The sequence below is a fragment of the Odocoileus virginianus genome, unplaced genomic scaffold (assembly GCF_023699985.2).
Source record: "Odocoileus virginianus isolate 20LAN1187 ecotype Illinois unplaced genomic scaffold, Ovbor_1.2 Unplaced_Scaffold_1, whole genome shotgun sequence".
Classification (NCBI taxonomy): Eukaryota; Metazoa; Chordata; class Mammalia; order Artiodactyla; family Cervidae; genus Odocoileus; species Odocoileus virginianus.
The window spans coordinates 46,441-66,437 of NW_027224263.1; the positions used below are offsets into that span (position 1 = coordinate 46,441).

The 19,997-nt window shown below is 36.3% G+C and overlaps 1 protein-coding gene across 1 annotated transcript in view; it reads left to right on the forward strand.

Annotated features, from left to right (window-relative positions):
- RADX (RPA1 related single stranded DNA binding protein, X-linked) overlaps positions 1–19,997 on the forward strand; it is a gene marked incomplete at its 5' end in the record, with an annotated part of 75,473 nt that overhangs the window by 45,856 nt on the left and 9,620 nt on the right. The window contains 2 exons of the mRNA XM_070462179.1: positions 9,956–10,246; positions 17,318–17,485. Coding sequence (XP_070318280.1) covers positions 9,956–10,246; positions 17,318–17,485 — 459 coding nt within the window. The remainder of the gene's footprint in view (positions 1–9,955; positions 10,247–17,317; positions 17,486–19,997) is intronic.

Below are 19,997 nucleotides of genomic sequence, written 5' to 3' on the forward strand. Positions count from 1 at the left end.
CAAAGAATGCTCAAACTACCACACAGTTGCACTCATCTCACACGCTAGTAAAGTAATGCTCAAAATTCTCCAAGCCAGGCTTCAGCAATATGTGAACTGTGAACTTCCAGATGTTCAAGCTGGTTTTAGAAAAGGCAGAGGAACCAAGAGATCAAATTGCCCACACCCAATGGATCATCAAAAAGGCAAGAGAGTTCCAGAAAACCATCTATTTCCACTTTATTGACTATGCCAAAGCCTTTGACTGTGTGGATCACAATAAATTGTGGAAAATTCTGAAAGAGATGGAAATACCAGACCACCTGACCTTGAGAAACCTGTATACAGGTCAGGAAGCAACAGTTAGAACTGGACATGGAACAACAGACTGGTTCCAAATAGGAAAAGGAGTATGTCAAGGCTGTATATTGTCACCCTGCTTATTTAACTTCTATGCAGAGTACATCGTGAGAAACGCTGGGCTGGAAGAAGTACAAGCTGGAATCAAGATTGCCAGGAGAAATATCAATAACCTCAGATATGCAGATGACACCATCCTTATGGCAGAAAGTGAAGAAGGACTAAAGAGCCTCTTGATGAAAGTGAAAGAGGAGAGTGAAAAAGTTGGCTTAAAGCTCAGCATTCAGAAAACTAAGATCATGGCATCTGGTCCCATCACTTCATGGCAAATAGATGGGGAAACAGTGGCTGACTTTATTTTTCTGGGCTCCAAAATCACTGCAGATGGTGATTGCAGCCATGAAATTAAAAGATGCTTACTCCTTGGAAGGAAAGTTATGACCAACCTAGACAGCATATTAAAAAGCAGAGACATTACTTTGTCAACAAAGGTCTGTCTAGTCAAGGCTATGGTTTTTCCAGTGGTCATGTATTGATGTGAGAGTTGGACTATAAAAAAAGCTGAGTGCTGAAGAATTGATGCTTTTGAACTGTGGTGTTGGAGAAGACTCTTGAGAGTCCCTTGGACTGCAAGGAGATCCAACCAGTCAGTCCATCCTAAAGGAGATCAGTCCTGGGTGTTCATTGGAAGGACTGATGTTGAAGCTGAAACTCCAATACTTTGGCCACCTGATGCGAAGAGTTGACTCATTTGAAAAGACCCTGATGCTGGGAAAGATTGAGGGCAGGAGGAGAAGGGGACGACAGAGGATGAGATGGTTGGATGGCATCACCAACACAATGGACATGGGTTTGGGTGGACTCCGGGAGTTGGTGATGGACAGGGAGGCCTGGCGTGCTGCGGTTCATGGGGTCACAAAGAGTCGGACACAACTGAACTGAACAACACTTAATAAATTGGTTCTTTGGTAGTACATTCCTTCAGATGTACTATTTTTAATTAACAGAAGAATGAAGTAGGAAGTTTAATTTTTTTTTTTTTACAATAACCGTAGTTAAAGATAGTTGTAGTTTCAGTTTTCAGGTTCATCTCTGAAGTGATATCATGACACAAATTTAGTTATGGCAGGGTATCCTTAAAGTGAGTTTGTTTAAAGCAGATCTTATAAAGGGTCATCTCTGTAGACATTTCAATACTTTAGATCCTTCTTGTTTTATGAATTATTCTTATTTGAGAATTGACTTCTAGTCAGTCTGACAGATTAAGAACCCACAAAGGGATTTGGATTGTACTCCCCCCCAAATAAAAGATAGAAAATAAGGGGGAAATCATTATAGTATGAATATATAACCAAGCTGAAAGCAAGAATTAAAAATCCCTAAGTGGCATAAACAAAAAAGATTAAATTTAGTGGCAAGTAGGAACTAAAACTAAAATTGCTCATGGACATTTAAGAACTAGAGGCCTAAATGATCATAGACTGAGGTGTAATAACTACTTAGAAAGCAGAATCCAGAGCACAGGCCTCTTGCATTTGAAGTAGAACCAATATAAACTTGAAAGGTTATTAAGGGTCGGATTAATTATTGCCATCAACATGGGAAAATATCAAGGAGCTTCCTGTATTCCCTGGACAATGAGTAGGAAAAATTGCATTGACTTAGTACCCACTGACTTGAATTAGAAAACCGTTGTTAAATATCAAATTCTTTTTCATTGGTCTATATGTATGTCCCTATGCCAGTATACAGTATTTTGATTACTGTAACTTTGTATCAGCTTTTGAAATTGGGATGTATGAGCCCTCCAACTTTGTTCCTGTTGTTCAAGATTGCTTTAGCGTTGAGGACTCTTGTGATTCCATATGAATTTAAGGATCCATTTGACCATTTCTGCAAAATAAGCTTTTGGGATTTTGATATGGATTGCATTGAGTCTGCAGGTGGTTTTGGATAGTATTGACGTCTTAATAATATTAACTTTTCTAGTCCACGAACATGGGATTTCTTTCCGTTCATTTTTAGGTATTCTTTATTTCAACAGTGTTTTGTAGTTTTCAGTATAGAAGTCTTTCACCTCCTTGCTTAAATTTTATTCCTAGGTATTTTCTTCCTTTTTTTTTTTTTTTTTTTTTTGGTATTTTCTTCTTTTAGTTGCTATTTTAAATGGAATAGCCTTTTAAATTTTCTTTTGAATCTCTTTACTTTCTATAGGTCTGTGGAGATTTTTTTTTTCTTTTGAATGAGTTTTGGTCATTTTTTTTGTTTTTATGAATTTGTTTCATCTCAGTTTTCTAATTTATGGTGTGTGATTGTTCATAGTATTCTATTTTAATCCTTTTTATCTCTGTAATGAATCACATTTTATTTCTGAATTTAGTTATTTATGTCTTCACTCCTTGGGTCAGTAGAGGTGAAGATTATCAATTTTGTTGGTCTTTACATAGGACAAGCTTTTGGTTTCTTAGATTCTATTATGTTTTTTATTCTCTTTCATTTATATTTACTTTAAGCATAATGACTTCTGTCACTTCTAGTTCCTTTAAGTTTAATGTTACATTATTGAATGAGATCTTTCTTTTTTAATATCAGTATTTATGTTGTAAATTTCCCTCTGGTCACTACTTTCACTGAATCCTATAAGTTTTTATGTTGTATTTTCATTTTTGTTCATGTACTGTAATACTATACCTCGGGGTTGGTTGGTTGGTTGTTTTTTAACTTGTGTGAACAGAGGCAACTCAGTCACTCTATATGTCAACCTACTCATCTCTGAAATTGACAGCGGGCTTCCCAGATGGCTCAGTGGTAAAGAATCTGCCTGCCAGTGCAGGAGATGCGGATTCAATCCCTGTGTTGGGAAGATCCCCTGGAGGAGGAAATGGCAACCCACTCCAGTATTCTTGCCTGGGAAATTCCATGGACAGAGGAGCCTGATGGGCTCCATGGGGTTGCAAAGAGTTGGATGTGACTGAGTGACTTGCATGCACTCAAATGGGAGTGCATTTACTTCATAAAATTGGCCTAAGACTTTTAAACAGATGTTCGAAAGGTCTTTTTAAACTGTAAATGTTTCTCAAAGTTGTCAAATTTGTATAGCATCCCTCTACAGGAAAAAATCTGGAAACTAAAAATAATCAGTTAATTCTTGACAGATTATGTGAGTATAAACCCTTGGATGTGTTACCGTATGAATGATTGGTGTAATTTTTTACTTTTTTTGAATCTATATGATTTTCATAATGAATTATTTTGCCCAGGCTTATAGATAATTGCCTTTATATCTCATTTCTCTTTATTTTTTCTTGATTATTATCAATATTTAAAATATATTAATAACTTAGCTATTCAGAGAAACTAAACCTTAAAGAAACTGATAATAAAATTTAAATGGTCAGAATTGTTTAAAAAAAAAAATACAGAAATGTAACTAGAGTGCGAGCAAAAGCTCAAATCTTATTCAGTTAGTGTAGTGTCCCAAGCCCCCAATATGGCATTTCTGTTAACGAGATAGTCTCTCAAGAAGTGTCTGATACATGAAGTTGATAATGGTTCTTTCTAATTTACAAAACTCTTTTCATTTTTTTCTTTTTAAAATTGAGGTATAATTAGCATATAACATTATATTAACTTCAGGTGTACAACATAGTGGTTTGGTATTTGTATGTATAGCAAAATGGTTACCACAATAAGTCTAGTTAACATTCATTACCATACATCATTATAAAAATTTTTTTTCTTGTGATTAAAAAGATCTACTCTTAGTAAGTTAAAGATATGCAGTATGGTATTAACTATAGTCACCAAGCTGTACATTACATCTCCATGACTTATTTATTTTATAATTTTTGATCCACTTCACCCACCCCCTCCCAAACCCTTGTTTCTGGCAACCATCAGTCACTTTTCTGTATCTGTGAGCTTGTTTTTTTGAGTGGTTTTTTTTTTATTCCACATATAAGTAAGATCATATAATATTTGTCTTTGTCTCACTTATTTAACTTAGCATAGTGTCCTCAAGATTCATCCAAGTTAAGATTTCCCTTTATGACTGAATAATATTCCTTTGTATATATACCACATTTTCTTTACTGATTCATTCACTGATGGGCACTTAGGTTGTTTTCAGGTCTTGGCTATTGTAAATAATGCTACAGTGGACATGGGGGTATATATATCTTTGAATTAGTGTTTTTATTTTCTTTGGATAAATACCCAGTAGTGGAATTGCTGGATCATACTGTAGTTCTATTTTTATTTTTTTGAGGAACCTCCATACTGTTTTCATAGTGGCTGTACCAATTTACATTCCCACAGTGCATAAGGGTTGGTTTTTTCCACGTGCTCACCAACACTTGTTTATTCTTGTATTTTTTCTAATGTTCATATTAACAGGTGTGAGATGATATCTTGTGGGTTTGATTTGCATTTTCCTAGTAATAATATTAAACATCTTTTTATGTACCTGTATGCCAACTGTATGCCTTTGGGAAAATGTCTATTCAGATCCTCTGCCCCCTTTTTAATCATATTGCTTGTTTTTGTTTACTGAGGTAAACAAATTCTTTATATATTTGGATATTAATCCCGTATCATATATGATTTGCAGTCACTTTCTCCCAGTCGGTAGGTTGCCTTTCCATTGTGTTGATGGTTTCCTTTGCCATGCAGAAGCTTTCTAGTTTTACATAGTCCCCTTTGTGTTATTATACTTCAGGTTTAATGAATGAATTGGATCTATATGTGTTAACATGGTTACTAAAGTATTCCCAGATATGTTTCATGTTAGTTTTGGAAATTATTATGTGTATAAATTCAGAAGTACTCATTTTGTGAATATATAGCTAATTTGTATATGCAATTTTTTTTTCATTTATTTTTATTAGTTGGAGGCTAATTACTTTACAATATTGTAGTGGTTTTTGTCACACATTGACATGAATTAGCCATGGATTTACATGTATTCCCCATCCAGACCCCCCCCCCCCACCTCTCTCTCTACCTGATCCCTCTGGGTCTTCCCAGTGCACCAGCCCTGAGCACTTGTCTCATGCATCCAACCTGGGCTGGTGATCTGTTTCACCCTTGATAGTATACTTGTTTCGATGCTGTTCTCTTGAAACATCCTACCCTCGCCTTCTCCCACAGAGTCCACAAGTCTGTTCTGTACATCTGTGTCTCTTTTTCTGTTTTGCATATAGGGTTATCATTACCATCTTTCTCAATTCCATATATATGTGTTAGTATACTGTAATAGTCTTTATCTTTCTGGCTTACTTCACTCTGTATAATGGGCTCCAGTTTCATCCATCTCATTAGAACTGATTCAAATGAATTCTGAATGGCTGAGTAATATTCCATGGTGTATATGTACCACAGCTTCCTCATCCATTCGTCTGCTGATGGGCATCTAGGTTGCTTCCATGTCCTGGCTATGATAAACAGTGCTGCAATGAACATTGGGGTGCACGTGTCTCTTTCAGATCTGGTTTCCTCAGTGTGTATGCCCAGAAGTGGAATTGCTGGGTCATATGGCAGTTCTATTTCCAGTTTTTTAAGAAATCTCCACAGTGTTCTCCATAGTGGCTGTACTAGTTTGCATTCCCACCAACAGTGTAAGAGGGTTCCCTTTTCTCCACACCCTCTCCAGCATTTATTGCTTGTAGACTTTTGGATAGCAGCCATCCTGACTGGCATGTAATGGTAATGTTGTGGTTTTGATGTGCATTTCTCTGATAATGAGTGATGTTGAGCATCTTTTCATGTGTTTGTTAGCCATCTGTATGTCTTCTTTGGAGAAATATCTGTTTAGTTCTTTGGCCCATTTTTTGATTGGGTCATTTATTTTTCTAGAGTTGAGCTGGAGGAGTTGCTTGTATATTTTTGAGATTAATCCTTTGTCTGTTTCTTCATTTGCTATTATTTTCTCCCAATCTGAGAGCTGTCTTTTCACCTTGCTTATAGTTTCCTTTGTTGTGCAAAAGCTTTTAAGTTTCATTAGGTCCCATTTGTTTATTTTTGCTTTTGTTTCTATTATTCTGGGATGTGGGTCATAGAGGATCCTGCTGTGATTTATGTCGGAGAGTGTTTTGCCTATGTTCTCCTCTAGGAGTTTTATAGTTTCTGGTCTTACATTTAGATCTTTTAATCCATTTTGAGTTTATTTTTGTGTATGGTGTTAGAAAGTGTTCTAGTTTCATTCTTTTACAGGTGGTTGACCAGTTTTCCCAGCACCACTTGTTAAAGAGGTTGTCTTTTTTTCCATTGTATATCCTTGCCTCCTTTGTCGAAGATAAGGTGTCCATAGGTTCGTGGATTTATCTCTGGGCTTTCTATTATGTTCCATTGATCTATATTTCTGTCTTTGTGCCAGTACCATACTGTCTTGATGACTGTGGCTTTGTAGTATAGTCTGAAGTCAGGCAGGTTGATCTCCAGTTCCATTCTTCTTTCTCAAGATTACTTTAGCTATTTGAGGTCTTTTGTGTTTCCATACAAATTGTGAAATTTTTTGTTCTAGTTCTGTGAAAAATACCATTGGTAGCTTGATAGGGATTGCATTGTATATGCAATTTGATTGTGCTAGGTATTTTGAAGATTACAGAGTTTAACATCTTATCCTTTGTATCTGGTAACTTAAGTAAATGAGACATACACTGAAAAGCTAGCAATAAACAGTGATAGTACTACTGAGATCATAAGACATTATAAGTAGCTTCTGACTTGCACAGTCCTTTACAAAGTCTATTATATGTTTGCTGCCAAGCACAGACCTGATCACTGACTGGAATACTCTGTTTTTTTCCAGTCTTGTAGATCATGCACCAGCATGTGGACATTGAAGGCAAGCAGGAAAGAGGCAAAGGAAATAGCTCTTCCCAATCCCCTATGCCTTCATACACCCCTACCTATCACTCTTATCCACACAATGAAATGCTAGTGTAGATTCAGTGAAGAAACAGAATCACCACACATACACATTTATACAATGTCCTTTTTCAACTCACAACCTAAATGTGGTCTTCTGAAATTTTTCCTCATTAAAATATATATCCATTCTCACCAGGAATAAGGGTAAAATGATTCACTAAAATAAGAATGATTACTATAATTCTGATAAATAATTATATATATATATGTATGTATAATTTTGCTAGGTAATTAAGCTGTATTTTGGTTATGTGCATATGTGTGTGCTAAGTCACTTCAGTCGTGTCTGACTCTTGTGACCCTATGGACTGTAGCCCACCAGGCTCTTCTGTCCATGGGATTCTCCAGGCAAGAATACTGGAGTGGGTTGCCGTGCCCCTTCCAGGGGATCTTCCCAACCCAGGGATTGAACCTGGGTCTCCTGCTTTGCAGGTGGATTCTTTACCACTGAGCCACCAGGGAAGCCCATCTTAGTTATGTATTGGGCCTAAAGCATAATGTGTTTTGTATGGTAATATTAGTAATATTCAAGCTAAAAAATAATTATAGTATATGATTTTCCATTTTTAGAAAAACCTGAACTCTAGATACATTTTGTCTCTTTCCTAATTATTGCCCTTGAAATCTTACTGTTCACAACCAGTGACTGCCAATATCTCCTGTACTGATTTCATACCCATTTGTATTAATTTTGAAACATATAATTGGGATAGTTACAGTCCCAAGTTACTAAATTAAAAAACAATGCATGATTTTTTTCAGAAGAACTTTTTCATGTGAGCATTAAACCTTGCCAGTTCTTAACACTCAAATGAGAAAACAAGCACAGAAAATATATCAGACTTATTCCTGTCAGTGTGAATCAGAGGATTTTTTTTTTCCTATGGAGTAGGTGTAATTATTTAATGTTTCCAAATTGGAATGGCTTATAACTTGTTCTTTGCATAATATATTTTATTTTATTTTATTGCATAATATATTTTAGAACAAATCAGTCAGGAATTCTCACTATATTGGGTTGTAATATCTTATTGCTGATCTGATTATATACTTTTATTAGTTTAGATAAGAGGAATTCATTTCTAGAAGATAAAAAGGATTAAATCCAAATCTTCAGTTTAGTCCTATTAGAGTTTTCCTCTTGGCTTTTTTTTTTTTTATCAGCTAAGAAGTCTTTTTTTTTTTTTTTTTTATTTTTTTCATTTATTTTTATTAGTTGGAGGCTAATTACTTTACAGTATTGTAGTGGTTTTTGTCATACATTGACATGAATCAGCCATGGATTTACATGTATTCCCCATCCCAATCCCCCCTCCCACCTCCCTCTCCACCCGATTCCTCTGGGTCTTCCCAGTGCACCAGGCCCGAGCACATGTCTCATGGCTTTTATTGAGTCCTTTCCTTTTCACATGTGATTATATGTTCTATCCTTTTTGTTATCAAGTGTATTATAGGAAGTTAAGTGTGTTCATCAACTAAATTTTGAGAATTAAAAAGAAATTCTTTTGTAATATTGCAGTATTTGAAATTCCTGGTAAGAAGTTCAACTTCATCTTCTCTCAAAAGTCAGTCTAATATTTTACCTCGTAATAAATGTTCAGTCTCTGTCTAGGGTTAAGAAACCAAGAAAGTAGTCTGGGGATATGGAATAAAGTCCAAAAGCAGAAGTGATATATTAACCACACTGAAACCTTGCTGTTGATACGCCCTTCTGTCTCAGCAAGGTCTTTTATATTAGGAAAATAATGAACGCCAAGGCACGGGCAGCATACAAGGAAGCAATTCAGCAGCCTTATTAAACTTAGGGATGGAGTTTCGAGAAAACAACTTGCTTCAGGTTGTCTGAGCTAGCAGAACTGACAAAGTGAGAAGTTCTAAAATCTGGCTTTTTTACTGATTCTACTCTATGTCTACAGTTTCCAGTGTATATTATTCAATTAAAATATTATTTTACCAAATTCCTTAGTGCAGTATCTGGTACATAATATGTGTTGCTGAGTGAATGAATGAATGAGTGAATGAATATCATAGTGTGTAAGAGATAAATTATATTCTGCCTTAGAAACTAAATATGTTAATTAAGTTGTACATAAATGATAAATGGACTTGATGACAGAACAATCAAGAGTTGAAGTGGTCTTTCAATTTAATTCCCTCTTTGTTTTTCATGTTATTTATATCTGAAAGGAATATCATATAAGTGGTCCTCTTGAAAGAGCGTTATATCCAAGAAATAGACTATATTTTGTATTTGTTAATTTTTAGCAAAATTTATTTTAAGCTTACCTTCCACCAGTAGTGAGGAGTGGTTCAATCTCTAAATGTTCTTATTCTCATGAATTTGACTTGACTTAAATTTATCACTGAAATTAAAAGGAATATTTGTTTGTTTAAGAGCATTTAGGAAAAATAGAAAAAGTATAAAGAAGATAATTAAAAGTCTCATTAATTCTAGCAACAGAGAAAACTATTTTTAATACTTTGAAGTAAAAGTTTATTTTGAAGGTGAATTTTAGTTCATTCCTCACTTTAATAAGATTTATCTTTTGGACATTCAGTTTATGTTTTCTAGGTGGCTGTTTGATTTTTACAGTTAATTAAGCTGTTAATCTGCTTCTTTGTACTGAATTACCTGATTTCATTAGTTTATAGGTCAGTTGTGTTTATCTCATTGTTTCTTTAGCAGGTGGAGAAAACTCCAGTGGTGCCTTGGTAGCAAGAGCCAGAAAAACTATAAGTGATAAATGGGAAAGTCAGCTGTGGAAAGAGAAGAAGTTCGGCTTGATAGATCACCTGCATTACAGCCAGGTTTATCCTGAAAGTATTCCACGAAAGTTTAGTTTCGAGCACAGACATTTTCTTAGTCGGCAGTTTAATTCTCAGCCTGCAAAATACATACCACCAGAAGGAAGGGTCCCAAAACTTGATAATTTTAAGAGCGTCCGAAGCCTTGGACATTTTGAATTAACCATCTTAGGTAAGTCACCTGTTCTTTTCTTTGAATGTTACTGTCTTCTTGTGCTTTGTTGCTCAGTCATGTCCGACTCTTTGTGACCCCATGGACTGTAGCCCGCCAGGCTCCTCTGTCCATGGAGATTCTCCAGGCAAGAATACTGGAGTGGGTTGCCATGCCTTTCTCCAGGGGATCTTCCCAACCCAGGGATCGAACCCAGGTCTCCCACATTGCAGGTGGACTCTTTACCATTTGAGCCACCAGGGAAAGCCCTTGTTAATATTATTTACTTGACATAATCTAAATACAGATGATACTATTTTGCTTAAAAAAAAACTAAACACTCCACCTCCACCCACCCCCAAAAAAATGTTAAACCCAAAGAGAGCTCCTGTTTGGCTCAAACCAAAGGAATGGGAACACATTCTAGAATACATGAAGCTTTAATTGTGGGCTTTTAAATATTGGCAAATCCTTGGAAAGTATTTGAGGAGAGAAGAGTAGGAACCAAGGGAACTTTTCTATCCCCTGACTGACTCTCTCTAAAACTGATTTTCTTCTCCTTTAGACACCACTTTCTTGCTCATATTCTCTGCCTTTCTTTCTCAGTGCATCTGAACCATTGAAGGGTAAAATGTCAGTTAAAGAGAAAGGGATAATAAAGAGAAGATCCTATGAACTTCTGTCTGTTTAGCCTGTGAAGAAAATAAAATTCTCAAGTAACTTAGGTTGAAAAGAAAGAAGCTACTGAAAAAAACTGTCTTGTCTTTTCTCCTTTTTTGGCCATGCCGCACAGTATGCAGGATCTTTGTTCCCTACCAGGGATTGAAACCGAGTCCCCTTCAGTGGAAGCTCGAAGTCTTAACCACTGGACCACCCAAGAAGTCCCAAAACTATATTGTCTGATAAGTGACAATAAACTTATTTTCTCAGGTTGTTCTAAACTGACATGTAGCTATGGAACTTATAAAAATTTAAAGTCAACACATTTTTAAACTTCATTTTTAAATTTTGTTTCTCGTGAATGAAAAATGTACACAAAAATTAATTATAAAATAAAATCTTAGCCAAAGTGAGAGGGAAATTTTTTATTTGTACTTGAAAGGAAGATCTGATTAACTTAAGTGAAAGAATGATAAAATGCTATTAGCAAATTAATTTAAAGCCTGAAAGAAAATGCATTTCACGGTTTTTATATCTCTAGTACTGGAATGAATTACCTTGACCTTTATCAAGATTCCTTTTTCCCCTTTACTCTCTCCCACTCTTCTTCCCTACCTCCTCACATATAAATATTACATCCATGTGATTGTGTATATGTATATAATTTATGAAAAGTATGAATTCCCACTGACTGTTAACAGATCTAAGTTTCAAATGCTTCTTTTTACTAGACTGCATTGCTTGGTCTCTTAGGGTAGTTTATCAATCTTAGTTTTATATCCAGGAAACAAAAATTACAGCAGAGATTTCCCATATATCACAAGAATTAGCCATGAAAATCATGAGTTCATTTGGAGTCATAGAACTTGAATATTTTTCTTCTTTTCAACATGTTACTGATCCTCTAAACATTTCAGCTATCTTATGTATCACCTAAAAGCAAGATTCAGATGTAAAGGAGGCTAATTTGTTGTTACACCTAACCAGCTGTAATTCATGTTAGAATTGGACTGTTTTCTATCCTACCATTTTTCAAGGACGTAAGTGGATTTACAGGGATAAAAACATTGAAAAATAAGCTATATGTGGATTAAATAAAACAGAACGTTTAAAATAAAACAGAAAAAGTAAGTATTACTGCTGCTGCTGCTGCTGCTGCTCCTAAGTCACTTCAGTCATGTCCAACTCTGTGCGACCCCATAGACGGCAGCCCACCAGGCTTCCCCGTCCCTGGTTACCAGCATTCAGTAGTAATTTTCTGTGAGTTTTCTTGCAGGAAGGGAGAAAAGGGATTGTTCCTGATGAGGTACTTAATTTTAAAGATAAAAGAAGTCTGGATATCTTCTAGTCTTACCTACTAGATAGGTAAAAGTCAGGCCATGATTAGAAATCATGTCTTCCCTTACCCTTATAATGTCCCTCCCCCCTCTCTCTTCCCTCTTCCTATAACTAGTTTGTTCTCTATATCTGTGAGTCTGCCTCTTTTTTGTTATATTCACTAGTTTGTTGTATTTTTTAGATTCACATATAAGTGATATCATGTAGTATTTGTCTTTCTCTGTCTGACTTATTTCACTTATATAATGCCCTCCAAGTCCATCCATGTTGCTGCAAATGGCAAATTTCATTCTTTTTTATGGCTGAGTAGTATTCCATTGTGCATGTATACCACATCTTCTTTATCCATTCATCTGTTTATGGTCCCTTATGTTGCATCCATATCTTGGCAGTTATCAATAATGCTGCTGTGAACATTGGGCTGCATGTATCTTTTCAAATTAGTGGGTTTTTTAATATATATATAGCCAGGAGTCATATGGTAGCTCCATTTTTACTTTTTAATGATGGCTGATCTGACAGGTGTGAGGTGATACTTCATTGCTCTGCTGTTTTAGTGTGAAAGCAGTCATAGACAATGTGTAAATGAATGTGCCTGACTATGTTTAACTAAAACTTTATTTATAGACAGTTAAATTTGAATTACATGTAATTTTCATGTATCATGAAATGTTTTTTTTTTTTTTCCAACCATTTAAAATGAAAAGTGTCCTAGGCCATGGATCCTTCGAAACCAGGTAGAGGCTACATTTGATCCCTGCCCTAGCTCGTAGTTTGCTGACCCCTATTCTAGATCCCTGTTTTCAGATATAACTGGCTAAACCAATGAAGGCAGATAAGTCTGAATGATTTTTAAAGTTCTTCTGACATGAAGACTGTCCAACCTACACTGATACTATCTTTTAGTAGTTTATTATCCTTCAGCTTTATCTTACTGATCTCTGGAGGACCTAGTAATTTTGAAGTATCTTATTCTGGGAGCCAGAAAGTTTATTCAGACCATAATCCCATTACTTGGTCGTTAGCTTTAACTGGTCTAGGGTGAATCATTATTGAAAATACTGCACGGAATTATTAATCTTCTTCCCACAATTCAAATGGCTCCCAGCAACCAATTGGGTACTGTGGCAATATCAGAAACCTATCCCAAAAGTACCAATTCTTGTGTTAATAATTCTCGTTATGCCATCTCATTTGACTCAAATAAGTAGATAGTATGTGTTAAAACCTCAGCCCATTGCCTATTACATAATAACACTTCAAAGAGAAGATATTTTAATGAAGTAAGATGAAATTTTCAATGTGTTTAGCGCAAGTATAAGCTTTTTAGTCTGTTGGTCAATTTTAAGAATTATTTCTCACTTAAAATATAAGAAGATACTTCTCAAAAGCTTGATTGGACTCAGAGATGGCATTAGTACATCATTGATTCTGCAAACACTAATTTATTAATAGTTGCCCATGAAATGCTATGAGTCAATTAAAGCTTAAGTGTTCTGTCTTCAATTTGCATTTGACTTAGACAGTAAGGAAAATAATTACTCAGCCAACCTTTAGTAAACCTCTGAAAGCCATCTGTTTATCTCTTGGATATCAAGAGATACAAACTCCAGTAACAGTAGGTGTAATTTAAGGAGAGAGTTAAGATAGTGTTTTCTTGACTTTTTAATCAAGATTTTTTGTCAAAAACTTTTGTATCATTCTTTTCCTTTTCTGAAAAATGCATTTAAATCATCACAAATTTTAAGTAAGTAATTGCATTAACTGTAACATCAAAGTAATGTAATATGTTGTAGTTACATGGAAATCATAAGGCTTTACTTATCTTGATTTTTTTCTCCTATTAAAGCAACCAAACAGCAACATAATTCCTGCCCTCCTTGGTACTAGCTTGCAGGCTCAGGACCAATTATTTGTAGCCCTGAGGTATGCCTCCTTCCATGTTGAAGCCTACTTGAACCATTAAAATCTGAGTAGAACTGGATTCCCTCACTCTTGGTTTCTTCACTGGCTGTATCCTCAGGATATCCTATTCCACTGACATGCTTCTCATTCTTGTATCTCAAATGGAGCAGCACACTGGATTGTATGGGTTACTGTTGCTACCCCTTAATTCTGTCCCATATTCCATTGCATAATAAAAGTAATTTAATCCTTAAACCTTAAGTACCTACTATCAGATTTCATCAGTGTAAGACACACTTTTTTCCCCATATGTTAACATCTTTTAAAATGGATATGGATCTTATAATCGATGCCATGCCTTTGTTTAATTGGTAGTATTTTTTTCCTTAGTGGTGTATAAAATGATCATCTTAAAAAACAATGATGTCTTAGATTTCATAAAATATAGCATATACCAAGTACTATGCTAGGTGGTGGGATCCTACCCAACACATACACACACAAACACACGGACCTTCATTGGAAAAGGAATACAGTGATAACGAAGAATTTGAGAGGAAGATATATAAATTGCATACAATACACTTTACAAGTGAGGAATATGAGCTTATTTGTTTGATTTTCTATTTCTCTCTAATTTTTAATATAATCCACATATATTGCCACACTTACCTAGGTAGTATGTTGTGAGTTACCTAAGTAACACATAAATTGTCACCATTGAAGTGCATTATACCTGTACATTGTGGGGAGGATATTGTGTTCATCTCTTTTGCTATTGTGAATATGGATGAATTTATATTTGAATACAATGCACAAATGTCCTAAAGTCTAACTAGTTGAAAATTGTACATTGAAATGTGCACGTTACATTCTTTTACTCAATTTCACACAAATATTTACTGAGCACCTAAGGCATGCTCAGTGCTGTTCTGGGGACTGAGGTTACATGAGTTAATGCAAAAGATAACAGTCCTGTGGTGAAATGAGATATGGTAATCAATGTTGAAGAGTGCTGTCATTGGAAATGGCTAAATTTTAAATGGAGTGGTCAGGGAGGTCTCCCTAAGAAAATAACATTTCACCAGACACCTAACGGAGGTGAAGGAGCAAGCCGTGTGTTTATCTGGGGAAAGAACATTCTATGTACAGGAACATCAGGTTCAGGGGCCTTGGGCATATTTACTTATACATTTGCACTCTGAACTCTAGTTTTAGCCAAACAACTCATGACAAATTTTACCAATAATGTTGAAGCTATCACAGTATTCTATAATTTAGAAAGCAACTCATAATAGTATCAATGACACAATGATAATAAAGCTATCTTCCTAAAAATCAAGGTTTCCAACTTGATATTTTCTCAATTCTAAAGCACTCTTTCTCTTATTTTACATTTGCAAGTTGGAATGCATCTTATGGTTAATGGGTACATTTAATGCAGTGTTTTCTTTTTATTGAAAACCCATTATTAAATTGATGGTATGCCTTAGATTTGGTATTAGAGTCAAGGAAATAGGATACCAGTATGTGCACACTGACATGAGTTTTGCAGCATTACTGAGTTATAAGGGAGTTATAATACTGAATTGGAATCCACAGTAAATTCTAGATTGTATGACTATTTTAGTTTATGAATACCAGATTTTAATAATCCTTAAAAAGTTTTAAGTAGCCCTTAGTTGTTTATTAAGTTAAAGCTATGGAACTTGGTGTTGTTTACCCATAAAAAACAAAGAACAGACTTGCGTTTCTGGATCAGTTTACAGCTTAACTGGAAGGACTTGTTTTTTTTTTGTTTTTTTTGTTTTTTTTTTACAGCTTTAGTCATCTTTATTTGTGTTAGGAACCTACATTTTTTTTTTTCTTTTTTTTTTTTCCATTTATTTTTATTAGTTGGAGGCTAATTACTTTACATCATTACAGTAGTTTTTGTTATACATTGAAATGAATTAGCCATGGATTTACATGTATTCCCCATCCCGATCCCCCCTCCCACCTCCCTCTCTACCCGCTCCCTCTGGGTCTTCCCAGTGCACCAGGCCCGAGCACTTGTCTCATGCATCCAACCCGGGCTGGTGATCTGTTTCACCCTAGATAATACACATGTTTTGATGCTGTTCTTTCGAAACATCCCACCCTCGCCTTCTCCCACAGAGTCCAAAAGTCCGTTCTATACATCTGAGTCTCTTTTTCTGTTTTGCATGTAGGGTTATCATTACCATCTTTCTAAAGTCCAGGACTTGTTTACATATCGTTGGCTCATGCTCTGTACTTAAGAATTGCTATGGGATGAATAGGGTAGATACTGAAGTCATAGAATCTATAGGACTTGCTGACTAAATATCAGGGAAGAATGAAAGGGAAGAGTTAAGGATAACTTCTAAGTTTCTGGTTTTAGTGTCTGGGTGGAATTCAGAGTTTTCAAGCTGTGCTCTGCATATTTTTCCTTGATCCAGTCAAGATGGTTTCCTTACTCTGTCCTTACTTTTGGCTTCTCCCTGTCCTACCTGAAATACCCTTCTCTCTGTTTATTTAAATGCTACTCATGCTTGAAGACCCAGCTGAAACCCTTGCCTGTCAGAAGTCTTTTTTTAATCCACCCTAGTTGACACTGACCCTCATAAAGAAACAACAGACATAGGTCAGGATGCATGGTGGTGATTCCCCCAAGCTGCAACCTTTTCTAGCCCTAATGGTGAGTGACTGAAATTTTTCTTGTATGTTTGAGGACAAATGGAACCTTGGTACTTCCATCCCTGGCCTTGCTTGAGTCTTACACCATAAGTCCAAAATGGCAGTAAGAAAACCAGTAGTTATCTCTGAATTCTCTTGTCCTGTAATGGCATCTATCATAAATGATGATGAAAATTCTCTACATGTCTTCATTTTTGTGACTAGGCTGTTCTCTAGATATTAAAATTTAAGCCGTCCATCAATATGTAAAAGATTTGGGACTGTTATTTCCAGTGATGATGCTAGATTACTCCAAAGTGTCTGCCCTTTCAATCAGTAGAATGTATTCATGAGCATTTGCACAGCAAAGGGTTTAGTCTCTTAGTTTTGAAAGTTATTTTTTTACAGTTATGAAGCTATCTGGCACATGTGAGGATCAGACCATCAGATCTGGCCTCATTAGCACCATGTTACTAACTACACTTTTAATAATGTGTGATTTTTCTGTAACAGGTCTGAACCATGAGATAGCAATTGATGTGGCTTTCCTCCCCATGTATTCTCTACAAGATATCCAAACATCTCAAGTAGACACATTATTAACCTGCATGAATTATAGCTGTGTGTATCCACAGGCATCAGCTGCCACTGAAAAAGTGACAAGTTCAAGAGTACTTGCAGGTAAGACAATCTCAGGATCTATGCAGTCAGAAAATAAAATTAATTAATAATGCAAATGGTCCTAACTTTAAGATGTTACTATATAAACAGTTCTAGCTTTAACGTTTGATACAGTTTAAAGAGTTATTTGGTAAAAGTACCCAAAGATAAATGGGAACATATTTTAAAATAAAATTGGATAGATTAATGGTTTCTATTCCAGGCTGGCATTAAGAATATTCTTTTATAATACATTTCTAAATGTAAGTATTTGCTAAACCGAAGTGGTATGCATATGGAACAGTGCAGCTTCTACTCTTCTCTTTTTTTTTTCTTTTTTTTTTTTAATTTTTTTTTCCATTTATTTTTATTAGTTGGAGGCTAATTACTTTACATCATTACAGTAGTTTTTGTCATACAGTGAAATGAATTAGCCATGGATTTACATGTATTCCCCATCCCGGTCCCCCCTCCCACCTCCCTCTCCACCCGATCCCTCTGGGTCTTCCCAGTGCACCAGGCCCGAGCACTTGTCTCATGCACCCAACGTGGGCTGGTGATCTGTTTCACCCTAGATAATATACATGTTTCAATGCTGTTCTCTTGAAACATCCCACCCTCGCCTTCTCCAAGACAGTTTGTCCTTTCACCTTATAATTGCCTGAAATCTCAGTGCCTCCATACTGTGTGCTTAGTCACTCAGTTGTGTCCTATTCTTTGTGGCCCCATGGACTGTAGCCTGCCAGGCTCCTCTGTCCATGGGATTCTCCAGGCAAGAATACTGGAGTGAGTTGCCATGCCCTCCTCCAGGGGATCTTCCCAACCCAGGGATCGAACCCAGGTTTCCCACATTGCAGGCAGATTCTTTACCATCTGAGCCACCAGGGAAGCCCAAGAATACTGGAGTGGGTAGCCTATCCCTTCTCCAGGGGATCTTCCGTGACCCAGGAATCAAACTGGGGTCTCCTGCATTGCAGGTGGATTCTTTACCAGCTGAGCTACCAGGGAAGTCCCATACTATAGTACAGTACAATTGTTTTCTCTTATAATTACTTAGTTATTCAAGTGCTATGCAATAAATTCCTTGAGGACTGCTAAGCATGTGTGTAATCCCAATAGTGAAACCCTTCAACCAACGAATTGTTTAGGCTGCTATATAACATCCTGAACTTTAAATCATTTTTATATACGAGTAAAATTACATGTCCAATTATACTTATCCTATTCACTTTCTTCTGTCATTTCTATTTCCTAAGCATGTGGTAAAGTTTCTAGCCATTTTCATTGAGCTTATATGAATATTCCCTTTAAAAAAGCACTAAAGAAAGGCCTTATTATCTTGGGATTTTGTGGTGGGTCTTTCTAAGCTGATGAAACTCTTGAGTGTATGTTGTTTTTAAACAAGTCTTAGCAGTTGTGCCTGATGATGAAGTAACTTTTGGCAGTAATGGTTACTGCAAACTGAACTTCCCTGGTGGCTTAGATGGTAAAGAATCTGCCTGCAATACAAGAGACCCAGGTTCAATCCCTGGATTAGGAAGATACCTTGGAGAAGGGCATGGCAACCCACTCTAGGATTCTTGCCTGGAGAACTCCGTGGACAGAGGAGCCTGGTGGGCTACAGTCCATGGGGTCACAAAGAATCAGACACAACTGAGCAACTAACACTTCACTTCAAACTGAACTTAAGGATCCAATTTTGTAAGAGGTTCTTTATTTTTCCCACAGTCCATTTTAAAGATGATATAACTTGCAGTATTACTTCTTACGGGGTTTCCCAGATGGCTCAGTGGTAAAGAATCCGTCTGCTAATTCAGGAAACACAGGAGATGTGAGTTCAATCCCCTGGGTCAGGAAGATTCCCTGGAGGAGGAAATGGCAACCCACTCCAGTGTTCTTGCCTGGGAAATCCCATGGACAGAGGAGGCTGGCAAGCTGCAGTCCATGGGGGTCACAAAAAGGCAGGCGCAACTGAGCATGCACACACATTACTTCTTACATTTCAGCTCCTTAGACTGTCAGTGACTCCAGATTTGGTAATTAGAGACCTAATCTGTACTTTAAATGTTTGTGGAACTCTTGCTCTTGTTTCATTGCAGTATCTTGTTTGCAGTATCCACTTCTGTCACGTTTCTTCTGCTGTCTGTGTATGTTATTAACGATATAAAAAAATGAAGACAAAATTCACAGTTACCCACTACTTGCTAGTGCCAGCGTTCTTCCAGCAGTCACGAAATATGATCATGTCAGAATACCTGGTACCATTCTACCAGAGCAGTTAATATTTGGGACATGAAGGGCAAGAATCTCTAGAAGAGAGAAGTGATACAATCAAAAGCAAGGTAATTCATTTCAAACATGGAATACCATATTTTTCATGGCATAATGATAGTGTCCATTTAGCTCTGTGCAAAGCATTGTGCCTGGACATTTTACATAAGTTACAACTAATCCTAACAAGAGCCTTGCAAGGTAAACATTGTTATACCCTGTTGATAGATGATTAGACTGAAGATCAGAGAGTTTCATCAGC